At 51.3% G+C, this 21789-nt stretch overlaps 2 protein-coding genes across 2 annotated transcripts; both read right to left on the reverse strand.

Annotated features, from left to right (window-relative positions):
* Positions 1-7542: 7542 nt before the first annotated feature.
* J4E83_009860 (uncharacterized protein) lies at positions 7543-12344 on the reverse strand (the record flags this gene model as incomplete). Its single annotated transcript, XM_049336745.1, has 3 exons — positions 7543-12019; positions 12073-12138; positions 12193-12344. 3 exons carry the CDS (start codon positions 12342-12344, stop codon positions 7543-7545), a joined length of 4695 nt encoding a protein of 1564 aa, XP_049184171.1.
* Positions 12345-14133: 1789 nt separating this feature from the next.
* J4E83_009861 (uncharacterized protein) lies at positions 14134-21762 on the reverse strand (the record flags this gene model as incomplete). Its single annotated transcript, XM_049336746.1, has 6 exons — positions 14134-15050; positions 15103-20176; positions 20233-20847; positions 20910-21147; positions 21197-21372; positions 21418-21762. 6 exons carry the CDS (start codon positions 21760-21762, stop codon positions 14134-14136), a joined length of 7365 nt encoding a protein of 2454 aa, XP_049184172.1.
* Positions 21763-21789: the final 27 nt, after the last annotated feature.

Below are 21789 nucleotides of genomic sequence, written 5' to 3' on the forward strand. Positions count from 1 at the left end.
TGTGTTGTGATGAGAGCAAGACTTAGCTACAATCTAATATAGCTTTAATTATGGTCAGAAGTCACGAATATGACGCTGCTGGAACGTAGCAGACACACGAGCTTTGAACAGTCGAAGCATCTGCGGACGTGCCAAGCTCAGTATACAGTGACTCATGTCGACCGTGGCTTGTATTGCTTGCAGCTAGGAGAGTGCGCCACTGATGAAGATGGGGCGAGCATAATAAAGGCATCAGGGCCCTGCATGTTGTGTAGGCGGTCAAGCGTGCCGCATGTGAATCCTACGAGAACTTTAGTCTGAATGCATCAGCTAACGATGGACCAGGTAGCTTCGATGTAAGGTTTCCGGCGACTGGCGTGTAATCCGAACATGCGATACACCAACGCTGCAATGGCCGTATGAATTGTGCTTGTCTAGATAACAAAATACACGTCACACACGCTCTAAACACTTTATCTATAATATAAATATTTATATATTCTATTATTTATTATCTATCTAATATTATATTTTTAGTACTATTTTTTAAGTAGCTTTATATATCTATCTATATTAGTACTTATATATTATATAAAGTAAGTATATAGTTTATTTTTTTTTAGCGTTTAATATTACTAAAGAAAGATACCTAATATATAAATAACTACTTTTTTAAAGTAGACTAGTATATAAAAAGTATTATCTTTATTAGTAGTTTATATACTATTACTTACTTATTTTAAATAAAGGCTTAGACTACTAGTATAAGTTTTAAGATATTAGTAAAACTTATATAAGATATAGTAAGTACTTACTTTATTAAATATTTATATAGTAAGTATATATCTTTAAGTTATATAGAAGCTTTATATATAGCTTTTTATAAAAAAAATACTAAAAAGTTTATAAAATAGCTAATTACTTAAAAGTAGTATTTTTAGCTAGAAAAGTAGTAGTAATAATATTAAAGAAAATAGTAAAAGTAATTATAGCTATAATTAGGTTATTTAAGTTCTAAATAAGAAAAGTAATAAACTAGATAGTAAGGTGTACTATATTATATATAAGAAAGAGAGAAGAGTTATAAAAATAAAGCTTTTATACTCTTCTTTAACTTATATAGTATATATAAAAATTTTAAAATTTAGTTCTATTTTATTTTATAGTACTATAATAACTTATTAATAATAAGCTACTTATAACTTCTATAATACACATAAAATATATAATAACTAAATCTGCCTATTAAATATAGAAGGGATGCGAAAGAGGTCTAGATGACGAAGGATGCGGCGAGGGACTGTCGATGCGCAGACCCGCGTCAGGTCCTCAAGCTCCAATTACGGGCGCTAACGTGACCCTGTGGGGTATCTAGCGGAGCTGTATGCAGAATGTGACAAGAGTTGATTATAGATGTTAGGTCGATACGTATAGCTCCCGTTCCGACGTGAGCGCCCTTACAATGCCTCGGGAGATCGACAAGGGCTGATTCTGGAACGGTCTTTGGCTAAGCGACATATGTGGCACCGAATAAGCAATTAAGTATTGGTGGAAAATATGCTCTTGTCAACGACGCCCTGCGACAGTCATGACAACCTCGTCTGATCCTCCGTTGACATGAAGACAAGTAAGGCGCAGGGCGTAAAGTCGAACAGCCGACCGATATGGAAGGAATGGCTGCGTCTAATGAGGTTGTATAACCAACCGTCCCATTGCTGCTAAAGGCGCGTTGAGATCTCCTTGCGTTCATACTGCGTTCGCAAAGATGTTTCGCTCCGAATAGTGCGCGAAGATCGAAGTGGCTCTACATCCGATGAAGAACCAGGCCTCGTCAGCCTTTCGCTGTCCGATGCCGCGTTCAGCTTCAAACGGCTCCACACCGCACTGCTTATTCGGGATATCTAGCTCGCAGTAGGAAGAGCGGCAACGCGGTTGATATCAAGCCCACTGATTGAGGGCGTCGACCCTCCTCCCGATTCCGGTACAATGTAGCCGTAGCCCTCTGCATGGCCGATAAACCAGCGGAGTTGATAGTCTTTGCATTCGGATCCGTCACTGCAGCTTCTTACAAGCAATTGGGTAGGCGGTGAGTTCACAGCGAGTGCGAACAGTTGTGCTGTTTCGGTATACGTTGGAGAACGCGTCAAGTCGCGTGGCTTGCGGATCGTTGTGCCGTGTGCCGTGTGCCTTCGAAGTCATCGATGACCATAATTGTGGGAATGTATTGTCGGATTCGTGCGTGTCCAAACATGTCTTCGGCTGCTACGTTGGGGGTTGGCAGTGTATTCCTCGCGGGTGATACGCCTCTCGGGGCTCGGGCGTCGTAGCTGTAACTAGGGTCGGTACCTCTAACATTGCGTCGATGTATGTCAAAGTCGAGATCACCTAGTTGCTCGCGGAAAGATTCGGAAGGGACGATATAGATCTCAGATCCTGTCGCGGGTGCTGCGATACATGTGCCGTTGTTGTTGAGAGAGCGTCGCGTTCCCTTGGCGTTCGTCATCGCGAAGAGCTCGCACGCTAATGATGTTCGGTTAGCGCACGCAGCTAGCGAGGAAGGATTCCTTGAGCCGTCGACGGTCGGATGCTCAGTGCTCGAAGAACCTTTCAGCCTGGTTTAGCAGACTCAAAAAAGAGGAGTTTGCGTTCTCTTCATCTGTTTCGGCTTGCAAGCGGAGTGCGGGACAGGAAACTGATACGACGTACAGCCACCTCAGATCCTCTTTGTACTGTGCCGTACACACGGTTACCTAGGTACCGACAGCCACCTCTCCATCATGCGGTTTCACAGTTGACCTACTGATGTGACCTTATATAACTCTACTTAGCTCGCTCCTGCACAAGGCTACATAAGACGGCGGCTAACAGACAACCATCTTATCGGCAAAGTGAGGCGCAAGGCGTAGCTTCTAAGACCCGAGTTGTAGAAGGGACGAGTATATCTAACAAGAGAGTAGCTAACACGTGAGCTAACGTATAAAGAACTGTTTTAGTGAAGACAGTTCTATACATATTATATAACACTGTATATATACGCACTACTGTGTTTTTAGTGTATTCCAAGATTATGTTCTTAACGAGATCGTGTAGCCTACAACAGTGTTTGATACATGTTTACGCGATCGCAACCTCAGGTCATAGATTGACAGTTTGCTCGATTTATATAGTGCTCTGTCACCAAAATCGAGGGCCTATCAAGCGATGATAATATCGACGTGCTCCTTCACAGATCCTGCCAAACAATGCAAACATGCTTTTTCTGGCAGAACGAGTACCTTTTTGCCGGTCTGTACAGCAGCGGCGGTCGCCCCCAGACGCGCTTGCCAGTTGCTACAGGCACGAAAGATTGCCATCCCATTTGGAGGATCTAGAAACTCTTCCCAGCAGTCCACTGCTATCAAGTCCCAATCTGCAACATCGGCTGCCTCCTTATCGGCAGCATGCGTGCAATTCTCGTTCACGCGAATACTGGATCTGTTGAACATAGAGAGGATGTCCAAATCCCCTATGTTGCGGCCGCGGTCATCAATAGAAATGAGAGCCTCCAGAAGTACCACTTGCCGATCGCGAAGTCCCCGGTTCCCTACATACACAGCATCTTCCGACTCAGTGAACGTAAGATGTAATGTAGTACCCCCAAATGAGTCTTGCAACTGACCATCAAATGCCATGTGATTTATAAGCTTCCAAGAGCGGATGTCTGGACTTGCGAGGCGCGGATCTGCGGGTGGTACTAGTAGGCAAAGCTCTGAGCGCCCCAGGTTGCCAAACACTCTTCGGATCGGAGCATCCGCTGTGCTTGCTGAAGGATCTACAAGGAGCTCGCTCGCGACGTAGATAGATGCTCCGTTTGCCAGTGCCATAACTGCGTTAAGGTTCTTCAGTGGGATATCAAATTCGCCAGAGTCGAACCACGCTATGCAAGAGAAAGCCCTTCTTATTTGAAGTCCTCTATCCTCCTGAGCATCGTTGTAGGGCTGGCGAAACTCCTGTTCGAGCTCAATACTCCCCTGCCTGAAGATCGGTCCCAGCCTTTCAGAAGGCTCGTCATCTTCGTCGCCATGATAGACGAAGACATCTGAGTCTTGCTTGCTGGTATCTGTCATACTGGATTGATCTGATGTTAGGTCTTTTTGAACGGATGATCGTTCGACTGCTTCGTCTTTATGCCACCACATGTCTAATGCATGTTTGCGAGTGGGTAGGCTTTCGGGTTCGATCGAGTTTGCCCAAGAGACACCATACATAGTGCTGTTGATGACTTCGATAGAGATGGTAGAGTCAGGCATTGAATTGTAGAGATTAGTCGCAAATGTCAGTGCGTTTAATGAGCAAGCTTGCTGCTCAGCACCTGCCACAGACCAATGAAAGCAAGAGGTCCAGAGGTCAAGGCTTGCCGGATCAAACCAAACGGAGTCTACTACAGCTTCCATCTCTTCCATTGTCGCAGAAGGCATGTCTGATGGGCTTCTTGAATAGGTATCGTAGGTCGGCGTTTCCTGATGCTGGAAGACCGCTGCGATTTCGCCATGTCCAAGCCATAGCCCGTATGTTGTTGGATATGATTCTCCACTCATTCGAAGGACGAATTGAAATTCATCGACATTCTCCAAACAATCTGGGTGTATCAGAAATGCATCTTCGCCCTCATCTGCCAGTGCTTGTTGACGACACTTATTGAGACAGCCTACACAAGTATGCTCAGGAGAACAATCTTTTTGGCATTCGAATTTCAGTGAGTCATGAGGTCCCGGTAGATTGTCGCACATGCTCCTATCTTCATGGCAATTGTCGGTACACCTAGTGCCATGTTGTTTGCAGATACATTCGCCCAGTGCCGGGTCTGTGCATCCGCAGCCTACAAAACTATGACAGCTAACGTTGCTCTCATCGTCTTGATACTGGCCAGGCGCAAAGCGTTGATAGCCTTCACTATATTGGGCTTCTTGTCCGATAGAGCGTTTCTGTGAGGTCCTTACAGACGGAAACACAGTGGCATACTGATGACCGGTGCTGACTTGGGAAGACTGATCTTTGTAACGGATTAGGAGCTCGTGGCCTTTTTCCTTGTTGCGGGATTCTGATGCACGCCGAAGAACTCTGATACGTTCTTCGATGTTGGTCAGGCAGCGGATTAGAACGTGGAAATATTCCAAGCCGAACATAGCGGGAGCGGTGTAGTCAGTACTATAAAGAAATCCAGTGCAGCGTCTGCTTCCAAGTCTCAATAGTTTGTGGTTCTGTGCATGCAATGATCCACTCGAGTCAATGACACGAGAGGCAGAGTCCGCAAGGATCCTGAACCATGTTGGCACAGTCCTGCCGAGTCTCTGGTAGGCATCGTGGAGCCGAACGATGAATCTGCAACATCTTTCTTCATCAGCGCAGATGCGACTCCAGCGTGAAACAAATGCTCCAAGGAAGACGATTTGGAACTCTTCTATAGTTATCCTGGATGTATCTGAAGCGAGAATGCGTTCAGTGATGACTGGGGGTGAGTAATACCGCATGCGAGACAGGGGTAAAGACCAGAAAACACCCTCTCGACCACCAATAACGTCAAAAGACGAGACGGTGAGCAAGGAACGAGCCATAAGCTTATCCCCTGAATTGAGGTCCTTCGCGCGATCGGATATGATCTGCATATTGGGATACAGATGCCATGCCGTTATCGCCACTAGGATAGCACCGTCCTGCACTCTTTGCGGCGTGCCGCAAACGAGTCGCTCCATGGTGTTCATTCCGGATGTCCACGCTGCAACAACGCTCTCGTATGGTTCCTGGCTCGTATTCACCGGCTTCTGGATATTGTTGATGATCAGCATGAGCTGTGTCTGATTCAGACGTTTGGCGGCATCGGCAGCTTGTAACCACGATCTGGCGCTGGCATCCCATGCTGATAGCTGATCGCGGGTGAAGAACTGATGCGCTGCCATTATGGAGGGAATTTGGGTTGCAGATGAGGCATTATAGGCCTTGAATATCTCTTGTTTGCGTCTTTCCACCAATTCCACCCACAACGATGTGGCTTCGGTCGGCTTCCAGATTCGAGCCAGCATGCATGCTAGTAAATGCATGGCGATTGCGTGCTGACCTGAGGTGGCGGCCGCCCAAATCGATGTGCCATCAGCACCTGCTCGATCGGCAAACATGCCAGCTGGTAGCGATACCGAATTTAGTTGTCCAGATATCTCGGAGACGCGTTTCCCATACACAGCTGTGAGATGCGGTATGGGGGGAATCAGAGACTCGAACAGAGCCCCAAGGCACCGGGCTGTGATATGCTGGACTCCTTCTTCTGCCTCGTGGCGTCGTCGTTGGGATAACACATCGCGCAACCCATGGAACTCAGGCGGAGCTTCCACTTTCATGAGCGAAAAGTTGAGGTTGAAGTTTGCGGCAGCTACGGTAAGTTCGTTGGGTACCGAAAGGAGAGCTGTGCTGAATTTGCTGATTGAAGCCATGGCGTCTGCAAATTCGGGGTGTCTGCATGCACGACTGTAAAAGATGATTTACTATTGTCTGGAGTTCATGTCATACTAGCTGTAGGATCATAGAATAAGTGGCTAACTTAGAGAGTTTGAGGGGCATTGCACACTTCTGAAGACAGGAGAAGAGAAGGCTGAAAGCTCAAGGCTGAAGGCAGGCTGAAGGCAGAAAGCAGGGTTCGGGGTGGGGAAGAATGCTGACTGCATGGTATCTGTACACGTATGCGCACGCACTCAGCCGCTACGCTACGTTGGGCTGTGCACTTCTGTTAATCGCACACATTTAAGAAGCTTTCGCAGGCGTTCGGGTACAGGATTCAAAGTGGAAATCTCATTCCTTTGCTGTGGCGCTGCTATGGATATCGCTGCCTACCTAGGTAGTTGCATGCGACCCGGTGTGCAGGCAGGATGTCAGCATTTTGATGAATATGGACAGCAGAGTAGTTGCAGCAAGCGCTGCAATACCGTGTCCGTGGTCACAATGTGGGAAGGCTCGAGGGCGAAATTCAGGAGATGACAGGTGAAGTGTCCCAAGTTCGTAGCGTTCGTTGAAAGGTGAGGGGACAGTACCTAAGCGTGCAGGCCTTCGCAGCCTGCCCGCGGGTGGATGGGTTCAATGATTGTGGGGTTTGGCGCGCCAAGCCTCCTATCGATATGCGATTGTACCAGCGGTTTAGTACCTAGGTATCTATGTTGTGTTTTCCCTCATGCAGCCACAATGCTTCTATGTGCCTATCGCACGTAAGAATAACGCCTGAGTGTTCGAACGAGCGACCCAGCCCTCCCCAGAACAGAGTCGGTCCTGGAGGAGAGCCTGGCTGGACAGCGACGTTACAATGTTTGGAAGACTATGCGTCTCTCACGGATGTAGCGAAACGCATGCAGCTGCAATTACTTGACAAGTAAGCCAGGACGAATATGTCTTTGTTGAAAACAATTGCGCAACGGCGACCTAGTTGACGGGTATGGCCTAGTAGATGTCTCGCGTCGCTTGAGAGTGCAGCTTCGCCAACCACCAGCAATACACCGATGCGATGAAGTAAACAATACGATTAATCTCTATCAACAACTACATCTACGTCGCAGTACCATTCCCCACCACTGTCCCATTCACACCCGCACTACTAAAGTACGCGCAATGAATCAAATACCTCGACGTCTCCGCACTAAACCCCTCCAACGCAACAGCATCAATCTTGCTCAACGAAAAAGCGCCATTATTCATCTTCGTGTAATCGCTCAGCGGAATCCTCAGCACAACCGGACTCCCATTCATATTACCATACGCCGCCGTCGCAACACTGAGACGCTGTATCGCAGTCTGGCCATCGCAGCCAAAGCCGCCGCTCTGCAACTGCACGTTGAAGCTCGCGCCCGCACTCGCCGTGACGTTGAGAACGAGGTACTGGGATGCGGAGACGTCGGCGCAGTTTTGCAGCGAGTACCAGTATGAGCCTGATACGCTGGGTTGGAGGACCAGAGCGCCATCGGTGACGACGGGTGCGACTTCCATGGTGCCGTCGTCGCTTTGGACGTAGCCGTGGTTGTTGCGGTTTGCGACGCCGGGTGTGCAGTAGTTCAGCCATGCGTCGTCGGGGCAGTTGCATGTTTGAAGCGAGGGCGTGGCGGCGACGTTGATCAGACTGATGCAGCCGACTTTGACGTCGACGTCGGAGGGGTTGAACGCCGAGAGTGCGACGCTGTCGAGTCTGCTGGTGTTCATGCCGGAGAAGTCGGCAAAGGGGATCTGTGCGACTTGGTATGCGTCCGCGCTGGTGAATGTGACGAAGGAAGTGATGGGGACGGAGGAGGGGGGCGAGAGTGTGGTGCACTCTTCGTCTGTCTTCCAGCGCATTGTGACTCTGAATGTGGTTCCTGCGGGAGCGGCGACGGAGAGTTGGATGCCCGTTGCGTTCAACGTGTTCGCATTGTAGCATCCGCTGTTGTCGAATTGGGAGTACCAGTATGAGCCACTCGTAGAACCCAAGACGAGCGAGCCGTCGCCATCAACAGAGTATGAAGCGAGAGATCCTTCGTCAGTCATTTGGCCGAGGAGTCGATTGACCCGCGGGACTTCTGGCACGAATGTGCAAGTGTTCAAGATGGTACCTGAGCAGAGCGCGCAACCGGGGCTATCCGCTGGCCCTGTAAAGACCAGGGAGTGAATGCGATACGTCGATCCAGGAGAATTGAAGTTGGTCATGACGAAAGACTGGAGGTATTCTTGATTGAAAGTAGCTGGGAAACGCGAGAATGGGATCGTGAGCTGTGTCGACGCGGCGTTGAAGGTGATCGGAACGTAAGACGTGACTACGTTGGTGCTGCAACCATCAGTGCCGTATCTGAAGCCGATGTTCGCGGTCGCGTCTTGCGGGCCTGAGACAGTGAGGATGATCGCATCGTAGGAGCTGTTGACCGCTCTGCATTCGGACGGCTTGGCGAGCAGGGAGTAGAAGTAAGATGTCGCGTCTTTGGGTACGAGGTCGACGTATCCGCGGCTAGTCTGCTTGTAGGATTGCATCGTTCTGTCGTCAGAGATAGCCGCACCCAAAGCATTAGTCTGTGTCTTGAACTCGTTTGGATCGCAGAAGTTCAATACGACAAAGCCAGTCGGAGCTGGGCAGCGTGGGCCGGCGCCAATCGTGGAAGGTCCGCCAAGGAGCGAAATCCATCGCATCGTGAAGTTGCTGGCGGATGAACCACCGTTGGGCGTAAAGTTGCGTAGCGTAATGCGACTGACGGAGTCGGTGTTGATACCCGAGAATGCCGTGAGGGGAATGGTGATGTTGGAAAAGTTATCCTGGCCTAGAGTGGCGTAAGACCTGGTGTTGACAGTGGTAGTCTTGCCATCGCCTGAGCTCAATACTACATCGAAAGAGCCGCCAGGTGGACCGCGCGCGTTCAAAGAGACACCAGTGTAAGCAGTAGCATTCAAGGTAGCTCCATCGACCATGGTATCCGTGTAGAAGAACGAGTCTGCGCTCGACGGCAGTAACTGCATCCTACCTAACTCGGAAAGCTTCGCGAACGTCATCGAGTTGTTGTAGTCGGTTTGACCAAAGATGTTGTTGATACCAGTGATCCATCGATCAACATTCTGGAATGACTCGATCGCAAGACCTGGGGTACGGTCCTCTCCTGGTGCTGTTACACATCGCTTCTGAATCTTGAGGTTGTCGATGTAGATGGGCGTCTGAGCTGGCGAGATGTTTCCGATGCGTATTCCGCGGACATGCTTCATCTCTTGTCCCTTGAAGTCGGCTAATGGTATGGTGACAGTATGGTTTGAGCCGTCGGCAGGAGCGTATCTGGTAACGTCCAAGTACGTTGCACTTGGCTGTTCGAAGTTGCACCCAGTGTCGTACGAAACGAGCTGCACGTAGAAAGTGCTTCCGAGAGGAGCGACCATGTCGAAGTACAGATGGGTGTAGACGGTGGCGTCGAAACAGAAGCGCGAGATCTCAGTGTAGTACGAGTTGACGCCGCTGTTCGTGGTCGCGGTAAGCTGCAAGGTACCATCGACGTTGTTCGACGAAAGACCAGTCGCAGCCGTCTGCAAGAGGAGTAGATTGACGTTGTTGCTACCAAAGTAGAGTTCGAGGAAGTCGTCAATCATCACGTCCCATGCTATGCACTCTGTATCCCCAATCGGCTTTGGGGTAAAGTCAGGGCATGTAGAGGCGGTTGCGTTGTTGGCCCCGACGGCAAAGTTGAGGGTGTAGAGTCCCTTTGCCGTGTTTCGCAGTACGACCGCGTTCGTCGTCTTGTCATAGGAGGGTTGCTGGCAGACCGAGAGAGAGCCTGAGGCAGACTGTATAGCGTAGTTTCGTGGGACCTGCAGGGTGAGTCCCTCGGTGCGGCCGTCCAAGCGGACTGTCATCACCGCAGATGAGTTGTCCGCTGCTGTGATGTCTACAATCGCGCGATCCCTGTTGGTCCACCAGTTTGCCATACCTGTCTGGTTGAAGAAGACTGCATAAGGACGTACCCTATCATGGAGCGCGCGCTGGATCTGGATCTTGTCGAACAGGGCGTCTGAAGGATGGATCAAGATGTTGTAGTGCCCGCCATACCGTGCCATCTTCTCAATGTACTTGATCTGATTCGCAAAGTCTGAGCCTGGGAAGTCGGCGCTGCTCATATTGCCGTCACCGTCAGACCACTGGAGTGGGAACTCGTAGTAAGGAAGCTCCTGGAATGACTCGCGGTTGTGCGTGACCTGGAAAGGAAGGTGGGTGAGATGGGAGTTGCCTGCGCATGACGAGCCACCAATGATGCCGTTTGCGACGCAGTGCGTGGCTTGGTATTTACTCCACGCAAGGTTACCCGGACGATAGGTGGTCATGTTGTAGCCTGTCTTGAACTCATCGTGGAGTATGTGTCGGATCAACCAAGCGCTCACGCGGACCTCTCCCGATGCGGAAGCACCTGATGTGTAGAAAGAGAGTCCACTGGTACCTCCCTTGGTGCAGACCTCTCCATTGGTGGGTGTACCGTCAGCATTGGGTCCGCACTGGTGGATAACCGGGTAGTAACCGGCATCAGTTCCTTCGATGAACCGTTCCTGAAGCGTGCCGTAGTCGAAGCCCGCGGCATTGGGCGAGTGACTGACAGTGTGGCTACCAAAGTCGATGAATGGGTTTCCATCTGGAGCCGTTCGGAAACCACTGATCTGGTAGATGTAGGGGACGCCATACTGGAAGTACGCGGTCTCATAAGCATCGGTGATGTACTTGGTATGAAGGTTCAAGTTGCCTGCGGCACCTCGATCTTGTGCAGCAGCCGCAATACCCTGACCGTGTGGGTACGAGACGTACGTGTCGATGTCCCAGGTAGTGGTGAAGGCAAGTCCTTTGTTGTAGGGAACAGACCAGAGGCTCACGAAATGAGGACTGGTGGTGACAATGTTCTTGATGACGCGGGTTCCAATGTCATATCCGGGGTAGTAGTGTCCATCGTACCATGGCGAATATCCACCGGCTTCGGCTTGAGCCTGGATGTACAAGTATCCAAGGTCCATACCGAAGCTGTATACGTATCCACTGGCACCTGACGGCTGGTGCTTGACGAACGCTGCGCTTGTAGCGGATGTATCTGCGCTATCGACACCATCGTTACGGACGAGATATTTGCCGATCGTTTGAGAGCCGTTGATAGGTGTATAGCCAACATTGATCAGACCAGTCTCGGTGTAGTTCTCAAAGAATGGCATGTTGACGTCGTAGTACTCGGTAAAGTCGAATCCTTCAAGAGCTTGGACCGGTGTCTCAGTGTTCGTCAACTGCAGGACGGATCTGTCACCGCTCGTGTCTACGATGGACGCAGAAACACCAGCAAGAGCCTGGAGAGCGGTGGGTACTTGGTTCATGAAGATCAGCTTTCCACCCTTCGCCACGAAGGAGGTCAAGGTCGTGACATCCGCAGAGCTCGGGCTGTAGCTCACGCTGGGAGAGGTGTAGATAAGTAGATTCCGGCATTGTGACGAGATATTGAGCGACTGGATGACCTTGACTTGTAAACCGACTGTTTTGAGAGATAGTGTCAGTGGAAGCCTGAATTGATGTTAATTATTGTATATGCACGTGTCTGGTGAGACGGGATTTACCAATTGGGGTCTGCTTTATAGCTGGGTAGGAAGATGTTCAGCCCAGAGTCCGGTCCAGCTGCATGTCTATCAATGTCAAGTTAGTAAAGAGACACTATACCATGCGTTTGATCTTCTTACCTTGATTGCGATGGTACAGTGGCTGGCTGGCTATCTTCACCCAAATCTGGACTCGCACCTCCAGGCTGCGTGAGCTTGTAAATATCCGGCGAGCTGAAAGCCTGACATGTCTGCAATATAGCAAACAACGGCAGAAGAAAGAATGAACGCATACTTGATGCTTCTCTTGAAGAGAGGGGTAAAAATTCGCAGAAGAACGTAACAAAGAACAAAAAGAGCAGAACCCGACCTTTTGGTCAACTTCCCAAGGGTAGAAACCGACTAGAAGCACGGGAGAAATCGCCTTATCCGAGCCCGAATACCCAAATTGCTAGCCATGCTGGTCTAAGGCCGCAAACTTCATCAGGGCGCGAAATCTGGGAGAAATTCGTCAACCTATCCACTTAGGGTTGTTCTAGCAGGGCACCAACAGCGACTACGGCACCATGATCGCCGGTACCTGCGCTATTAGCATGCATCTAGGGTAGGAACTCGTGTTCATTGAGTTTGGCGTGGGCCCCAAAGTCCGCACAGACGCTGCATCTCCATAAATAACGAGTTCTTCTTGTAGGCCGAGGCGCCGGTTTCAGATTTGGCAGCGGGAGCAACGATGATGCGTCGAAGCGTCATGGCGAAGAGGCGAACACAGTCGGTTTGGTCGCGATTGAGATGCCCTTATGACAAAAAGGAGAGGTTGGGTAGAGTATTGACTGCTTGAGTAGCGCTTACTAGCACCGATGCGTACTTACGTCATTTTGGAACCTTCGCGCCCGAAAAAGGAAGTAACAGGCCTGGTTCCTGCTACACGTCCATACGAACAGATCTCGAGATACGAGGTCGTTGCACTCGCCGCATTGCCACAGTCTAGCTGAAAGTCGAGAAGCTATGTCGAGGATGAAACGAGGGTACCGCTTCGGCTCAGCCGGCTTCCCGTTTTTCACGGGAGTCCAGGCCCGTGGATACGATCGGGACTTTGGAAGCTGCGCAGAAGACAATGTCTCGAACGCAATCTGGCGGCATTCTCGCGTGGGTACACATCAGTCATGAAGCTTGTTGCTGCTGAAGGGTCGCTCGTCGCCGCAGGACTGCATGCTTTTCGGTACCCGCCAGGGTACCCGTCTACCGAAGAAGTCGCGTCGAATATGTCAGGCAGCGAACTCAATGTCAAATTACTACCCCAATAATATACAACCTTTGATTTTGGGGAAAGTCAACATTAAGGTGTTCACGTCAGCACCAAACCTTGGAAGGTTATGTGCGGATACATCTACACGTGACTCCTGCCAATGCCAAGCCGCCAGAAGCCCTGCCTCGCGTGCCCGTCGCGTGTCCCGCTGTAACATCCCGCCGACCCAGCAGTCGATACAACCCCACCACCGCATTGCAGTAGCCATGTAGTACTGCAGCGTAGCCCCAATTGTTCGATCTCATTAATTGAGACGCACACTACGAACCTCAATCGCTCCTTCCTGATGTATCGAAAGTGCAACGCGCATACCTGCACCTAGCCACGACCAAACCGACGACGAACATATCGATGCTCCCAGCCACCAACGCCTTGCTTCGAAAGCATGAGACGTGCGCACACGCATTATACACTGTAGACCAAGGTCATGGGGTACACACGAGTACTATGGCTTCGAACAATACTTGGCAGTGCTGCACGCGCTCGAGAGCTGGATGCCGAAGCACCAGATTGCTCCGTATCCTGCTTCGTGCCCTGCGTACTACGTAGCTGAGGCACCAGACTTTCTATGTTCGGAGCCTAGGCACATGCTCGGATCCTTAGAAACGCCGACTCAATCCTCAGATCCTGATGCTAACGTAGATCTGCCGATGCGCGCTCGTGAAAGTATCCCCTCGGTAGATCGCAAGTTCCCACACGCAAGGTCACACTGGCCCGACGAACCCTCCTCCTGACGACTAAATGACAAACAGGAGTACATTACTACACTAACACACCTACGGCTTACTCAACTGCTCCTTCCTAAAAAACTTAAAAAACCCCAACGGAACCACCAACTGCGCCGCCAACCCAATCCAGAACCACGGCTTCCCCAACCCCTTCACCACTCCCGCCGAGAAATCCGGAAACACATCTCCAGGCCCATTCGCATTGGGCGCCGTCGCCTTCGCCAGCATCGTAACGACCGTACCCAGAATCTGCGCTAGAACCAGAGACACCGCGATGTGAATCCGAGTGAGAGTCTGCAGAAGCATCATACCAAACCCAACGCCCTGAATCGCGTCGAGAAGCCCAAGCCAGAGCCACAGACTGCGACCGGCGAGCGCACCGGCAACGGGACCGCCCGGCATCCAGGGGACCCAGTTGCCGATGCCGGAGACGCCCCAGAGCATTTGGGCCCAGCGGGGTGCGCCGAGGCCGATGGCGAAGATGGGGAGGAACCAGGAGTGGCTACCGCTTAGCTTGGCGAAGAGGAAGAGGAAGGCTGCCCAGATTACAACGAAGAAGGCCAGGACGAGCAGGCCGATCGCCCACTGTGGTGCTGCGTGGGAAGACCAGAGGTACGCCCAGCTGCGTCCGTAGGGTGTGCTCAGGAAGTAGTTCTGTAGGATGATCATGACGAAGAACCAGCCTACGAGCTTTCGTCGGAGAAGTGTTTTGTAGAACGAGGGGATTTTGCCTGGAGACTGATGGTAGTATGATGGTAGAGACGTGATGAGGAGAGCTCCGATGGTGAACATCAGACCGGCTATTGGAAGCGTGATCATCGCGGCCTTGGGCGAAGAGGTAAGCGCATTGCTCGCGTCCGAATTTGCGAGCGTGCTTCCCCAGTAGAAGAGTGCTGTGATGTATAGTTGCTGGGTTCCCTGGATCATACAAGCGCGGAAGATCCATGATTTGATAGGCGCGCCACCTAGATACGTCAGTACGGACTAAACAAATCGGGAAGAGGAGAGCGAGCTTACCTTCATCGCCAAAGTTCAACGCAAAGAATATCGAGCCACTAGCCGAAGCAGAAACATACAGCCCCGTAGCAACATTCTGCACCCAGTCCCTCGCGACCCCAAACTCCGCGAACGGCGCAACACCCACGAACAGGAAAGCAGCACCATATACTGCGAAGGGCGCAGAGAGAACGAACTTCGATGGCAGCGTGCGAAACATAACCCACCAGACACACGACATAACGATGAAGATCGCACCAACAATATACAGTTTCTCCGGACCCTGGCCCTGAGGCCCAGTCAGAAGAGTAATCTGATACGAGTTCGCCGCCATGATCTGCCCGAGCGCGAGAAGAATAGAGTAAATTGGCCAATCGCCGATTCGCGTCTGCAGCCAGCGCTTCAGCAGCGACGGGCGCTGATAGTTCGCACCGAGAAGGAATTCGTCCACCTCACCCGAGGGCCGAGGAGAAGCTTCTTCGCTGTCGTTCTCGCTTTCCTGCATAGACTGCGACTGGTAGTGCGAGTAACTCGAACTCCGACTGCCGTTACTGTGCAGACTCTCCCGGGGCCACGCCGGACGCGGACTGATACCCAGACCCGCTCGGCTGTCTTGAGAACGCGCGCGATCGCCGCGACCCAGTCTCTCTGCGCGCATCCGCTTGAACCATTCTTTTTCGCTGTCGACGAGGAATTGCTCGACGCAGAGGTCGTTTTCGGAGGTCTTGCCGCTGAGGGTGTTGAGCATGGATTCGAATTTGGTGTAGTATACGCCGGTCTTGTCTTCGAATGTTGGATCGACTTTCTGTAGGCTGAAATCGGTTGTGCTGGCGTTCTTGATGGTGCTTAGGTCGAGAGCAGAAGATCGGTTGCGTCGGTGATGCGATGATCGCACGCGCATTGGGAGGCTACTTGGGTCAAGGAGGCCACTTGTGGGTGGCGATCTTATCAGCATGTCGTCGGTCTCGTCGTCTGCAAGCGGGCTGCGGGATCTGCCACGTCCCCGATAACTCGTGTCGATAGGCGGCGAATCTAGTCCGTACGCACCGGCAGTGTTGCCTTCGAGAGCTGCTACGGCGAGCCGGCGCTCAGACTCACGGTAGTCAGCTTCTGCTTGCTCGCGGCTGATGAACATTTCCTGGTCGTGCAGAGACCCCTGGCTCGACGTTATCGCGCCTTCTGGGTCATACTCATGGATGTCTGGTGTTCTGGACGGCGAGCGCCGCTTGTGAACCTGTGTGACTGCATCACCAGAGGGATGCATCCTTGTTTCGTGTCCAGGTCCAGAGCGTACACCGAGCGAGAGACCACGGCGAAGTGTTGTGGAGTAGTTGTCAGGGTCATTCACTTCGGTATCGTTCTCAACAGGCGTTTCCTCGTAATTCGATAGCCTGTCTGTACTGACAGCGCGAGACTGAGGAGGAAAGAAGCTTTCATCAGGGAACTGCAGCGAGGTCTGCGAAGCCGCAGCCCGTGATCGTGGACGGAAGATACCCTTGGATGCCGAGTCTTTCTTCTCGTTGTGGATCTTGATGGCAGTCTGCTGGAGGGTGTTGAGATCCTCCACCCACTTTGCGACCGGAAAGCGTTGTTTTGCGGATCTCGCTCTCATGATCGCCCTTGTCTCGGTCTTGGACTCCAGGGCGTCTTCGATGGCTGACTTGAACTGGTGCAGCATGTGTTTGGTGGTTGTCGATTCGACCGTAAACCACCATCCAGGCATCTGTCCAAGACCACCGACGCGAGCACCCACACCAAGCGCTCCTTTCCTACCAAACTCGACAGCGACGAGACCGAAGGGCTCATCGCGGGAAGGGATCAGGGCAAACTCAGCTCCTGTAAAGATGAAGGGCGGAAGTGCGGTGAACTCGGGCTTGGAGAACACGCGCCTTGGGTATTTCTCCATCATCTTCCCGAGCTTGAGAGCTGCGAACTTTCCGTAGAGGTCGATGACGGGACCTATACAGATGAGCTGCACGTTCGAGTGCTTCTCAAGAACAGCGGGGAAGACATCGGCGATAAGGTCGACACCCTTCTGGTTACTCCACCGACCAACAAACACAAAAAGCTCAGCATTAGGGTCCTCATCCAGACCAGCCCACTGCTGAGCCTGTATCCTCAAATCCCCACGACTAGCCTCGTACGCCGGATCAACAACGATATTCTCGTTCTCCTTCTCCGGTTCCCAAGGAGCGGTGTCACTCGGATCAGGATTCGGTAGTCTGCCAACTTCCTTCAGACCCCAGAAGATAGGGTAGCGAGCGTAGGAACGTTTGCCATACTTGTTTGAGACACCGACGGCGCCAAAACCACGTTGGTGGATGCGAAGGTAGCTTGCACCGGCGTGCAAAAGGTTGAAGACTTCGCCGAATTGAACGTACTTTTCGACTACGGAGGGCTCGAGATTGTATACGCGGCAGACTTCGTCGCGTTCTTTTGGTGTGCGCATGGGCCATAATCCTTGGAACTCTGCGTTGTGTAGTGACAGTGCGCACGGAATCGTCTTGCCTTTAGAGAGCAAGTACAACGGTGCAGCGGCGCCATGGTAGTCGTTGATGTGGTACAGATCGATGGGAAATCTCTCAATGGTCAGAGCGATACAGGCGTTCCAGGCGCTGTAGTATACAGCCGAGTCCAGGTCATCCATACGGGGTGGGTAGGGCTCGGTTTTGGATTGTTGTCGAAAGATCGGCGCATCCAACAACACGTACGTGATGTTGTTGAGCTTGTGATACTGGACCTGTATCTCGTACTCAGTGTCGAGAATGGTCACCGTCATGGGCTCCGCCGGTTCATCGATAGGATAGTCGACTCCACCGACGCAAGGAACGACCCAGATCAAATCTTGATGAGGCAAGTTCTTTCCCATGAGCTGTGCCATTACGCCCAGTCCACCGATCTTGATCTTAATCGCCCAGTCCTCGATATCGTATTCCATGGTAGCGATAAGAATCATTGGCCTCTTCTTACTGGCGCCAAACTTACCGATAGCCGCAGCGGGCATGGGAGACGAGTCTCGTGACCTTGTGAAGCCAAGACGCGGAGTAGACCTTTTCAACTCGACGACATCATCAGACTGGATACTTTCGAATTTGTGACCACGACGCCAAAAGGCCAAAGATGCGAAGAAAGCGAGACCCTGCGCACTCACACCCGTCTGGTTGAACTTGACACCATAGAAGGCACCCTTGTAGATCCAGATACTGATTGCAGCTGTCAAGACTGGTAGAGACCAGAGAAGAGCGAACATGATTAGTTGTATGAAGCGATTACCTGTGTAGACAAGCTTGTATGCCAGGGTAGCATCATCGATCTCAACGCGATACGCTAGGTACGGTCGAGGTGGCAGGACAGACATGTTGAGCACGTTCTTTGCGAGAGAGTCTGGAGGAAGTCTGTCCAGAACGCCGTCGTTGTCAACATCGCCGAAGACGAAACCCGCGTCGGGTTTACCGCCAGGATTCATGCCCCAGACATTGACTTGGGCTACCGAAGGCCATTCGGTCATGATGTGTAGTTTCCATTTCCCGTCTTTGCCGAGGTCGAATGAGCTATCGATACCAGCATCGAATCCAAATTGGTTGTACGGCCCGTGAGCAAAGAGATGGGGAAAGCGTCTTGGTTGGCCCTTGTAGTTCGTGTCGGTGTGCTGGATGTGATCGCTACTTCCAGTCACGCGGTTCCAGTATTGAAGAATGACGTGCTCGCCCTCCCATCTTTGACGTTTGGTACCGGACCAGGGTTGCGTCTGAAGGTCGCTGTTGCCGCCTTTATAGTCTTCCCACTGGCTCCAGGTTGATCCCCAGTTAGTCGAGTATCGCCATTTGTTAGCGCCTGAGGCGACGTGCGACACATGCAAGACCTTGGAGTCCTTCTTGAGTGTGCCGGTAGTGTAGTTTGCGATACGAGGGAAGACCATGGGGTTGTTCTTAGCTCCGATCCGGATCATGAAGCGATCGTTGGCGTTCGTGAAGCGCTCTCCATCCTTGGTAGTGGCGTTCTTGACGGTGACAGTGTGAATTCCATGAGCCACATCCTTCAGAGTCGCTTTCCAGCTCCATTTAGACGTGGAGCCACCGACAAGATTCGATACTAGCGACGAGATATCAGCACAGTCGACAGTGTCGTCGTCAACTGTTGCAGAGAAGTCATTCTCGGTATCAGATGTAATGACGAGGTCCTTGGTAATCCCATCGCAATCCATCGCTTCGGAGAATTGCAACTCAATGTCAAGTGAATCCCTGTCTCCCGCCCCTTTCGTCGACTCGATTTGGGCATCATGGCCTGGCGAGAACTTCGTGATGACGGGGATAGGATCTAGCCAGCTGGCCTTTGGCACATACGCCCGGAAGTCATACGCCTTCATATCGAGACCGTCGACGCAACCATTGAATTCCTCTGAGCCGTCGATGCCCAAGGCGGTGGAGCTGTTCCCGAGTTTGATCTCATCGTACGGAGCGAACAGGTTTTTGACTGTCGTTCCAGCGTCAAACGCGGATATGAATGCCTTATCCTTGTCTTTGCAGTCAAACTTGTAGTTGACATCGCGATCCTCGTTGGAGTAGACAAGCCAGATTTGCGATGATTCAGTCCCTTCGGTCAGGTTTTGTACGTCCAGATACTGATTCCTCATGACGCTCCACATCCCGAACTCCGATTTCGTTCCGTTCGAGCCCGGCAGTTGCACCAAGCGAGTCTGATTGGAGAGCGATTGTAGAAAGTAACCGTCGTTGAGGACCGGATACTGGGTACGGCGGTGATACATGTTCTTAATGATGTTATGAACAGGATGCGAAGGGTCTCGATGATCTTGGCTAACGGTGTCGTCGTTGCAACCATCAAGCACTGCTTCAAGTGGCATGTCATAGTATTGCGAGCTGCCGAGGCGGTAGCAACCGTGATTTTGCCACCCCTGTGCTGAAGAGATCGGCTGTCGACCGAAGATATAGTTCGCAGCAGTGCTGTCAAGGATGTAGAAAGCCTGTTCTTCGCCCCAGAGAAGTTTTGGAATACCTGGCATGTGAATTGTTGTGACGAAAAGGCCGAGCAGCATTCTCTCGGTGCCTTGTTTGATGGCGGGCCAACGGAAGACATCCTGATGTTGTTAGCGCGGCTGATGGATAGGCTTCAGAAACCTAGAAGAGAGTGTACCTGATTCGTGACTCCATACATGTGTCGCGGATCAAATTCACCACTCTCGGCATTGACGAAGTCATTAGTGGTGAGCAGTGTGTTCCAAGCATTGACGAAGTTGACGGGAACATCGTAACCCGCTTCTAGATTACCGTCTAATCCAAGAAAGCGGGTAAGCGATCGATATGTGCTGTAATGAAACGCAGCACCATCCAAGGCTTGTTTGCCATGTGCTCGCAGGAAATACTTGTCATCCGAGTTGTTCGTCAGCGTAACGGCTTGCGTGATGTTGTCCGGAACCTGATCAGGTTGCCTTCCGCGCCCAAGGTAGATGGACGCAAAATTGTTACCTCCTGTGATCTCGCCGGGCATGAAGAAGTTGTTCTTCCCATACTTCCGTGCGCATTGTCGGACGAAGTCGCCAAACTCAGCTTGAGCTTCGACCGTGACTTGTGTAGCTTTGTCGAATCGGAAGCCATCGATATCCAGCATCGCTATTGTGATGCACGAAAAGTGTTCGATCTTTTCTCGGACTGAAGGTACCCATTCTCGTAAACGGTCTTGGACGGATGCGAACTTGGATAGCTGGCGCTGCCAGTCGGGGAATACACCGAACGCTTCGGTGTCGCCATACTACGAGAGATGGGTCGTTAGTAGAGCTACTTTGCTTCTCGCTGTTGACTTGTGTAACATACCTGATCAAACTCGCTGTCATAGCACCCGACAAGCCTGCTAAAGGTCTTATCCGAATCCTTCAATACCGGTTGCCCTGACTCGTTCCAGAAGTTCGGGTATGCGCATGTGTTGTTGTAAGTGTTCCCGAACGAGAAGTCTAGATACTGGCGGTTCGACTTCCACTGCACTTTGTGTTCTTCTGGACGAAAAGGTGCTGTCTCGTTGAGGAAACCCTCGAAGCCAAGAAGGTCACCCATGCTACACACGCGATTAGCTAGGATGATCAAGTGTCACTTGTGTTACGTACGTCGACATTGTGTGATCCAGTATCACATACATCCCCCGCTTGTGGATGGCGTCGACAGCTGCTCGCCATGCTGCGATATCTCCGTAATGCTTGTCGAGAAGCGTCAAGTCTAGCGGCGAGTAGGAGTCTGCCTTCCATGGATTGTTGATGAAGGGCGAGCCGGCGATGTAGATGCCCTATACGTCTCAGCTCGAAGTTCATGAAGCAGTAGAGCTGCTTACCTTGATACCCAGTCCTTGAATATAGTCCAAGCTATCTACCAACCCCACCAAATCACCTCCATGTCTCAACTGATTACTCTGCGAGTCCTTTTCGTACACCGTCCCGTTGATATCATCATTCGTTGGGTCGCCGTTGACAAATCGATCCAGAAACAGGGTGTAGAATGGGAATCGCCAATTCTTTGGTGATGGGTGGAATGTGTGGTCTTTCCATTCGCCTGAGTAGTCGAGGGGGTCTATAGCTGCTTCGTTCTCATTAAGATTGTACCCAACAAATGCTTTGTCGAATCTCAAGCAAGAGACAACGGAAACCAGAATTAGCTGCAAGAGCGTGAAATACAGCATGTTGAACGAAAACGCAAGGAGAGTAGT

The sequence above is a fragment of the Alternaria metachromatica genome (genome assembly GCF_023757995.1).
Source record: "Alternaria metachromatica strain BMP 0045 chromosome Unknown scaffold_37, whole genome shotgun sequence".
Lineage (NCBI taxonomy): Eukaryota > Fungi > Ascomycota > Dothideomycetes > Pleosporales > Pleosporaceae > Alternaria > Alternaria metachromatica.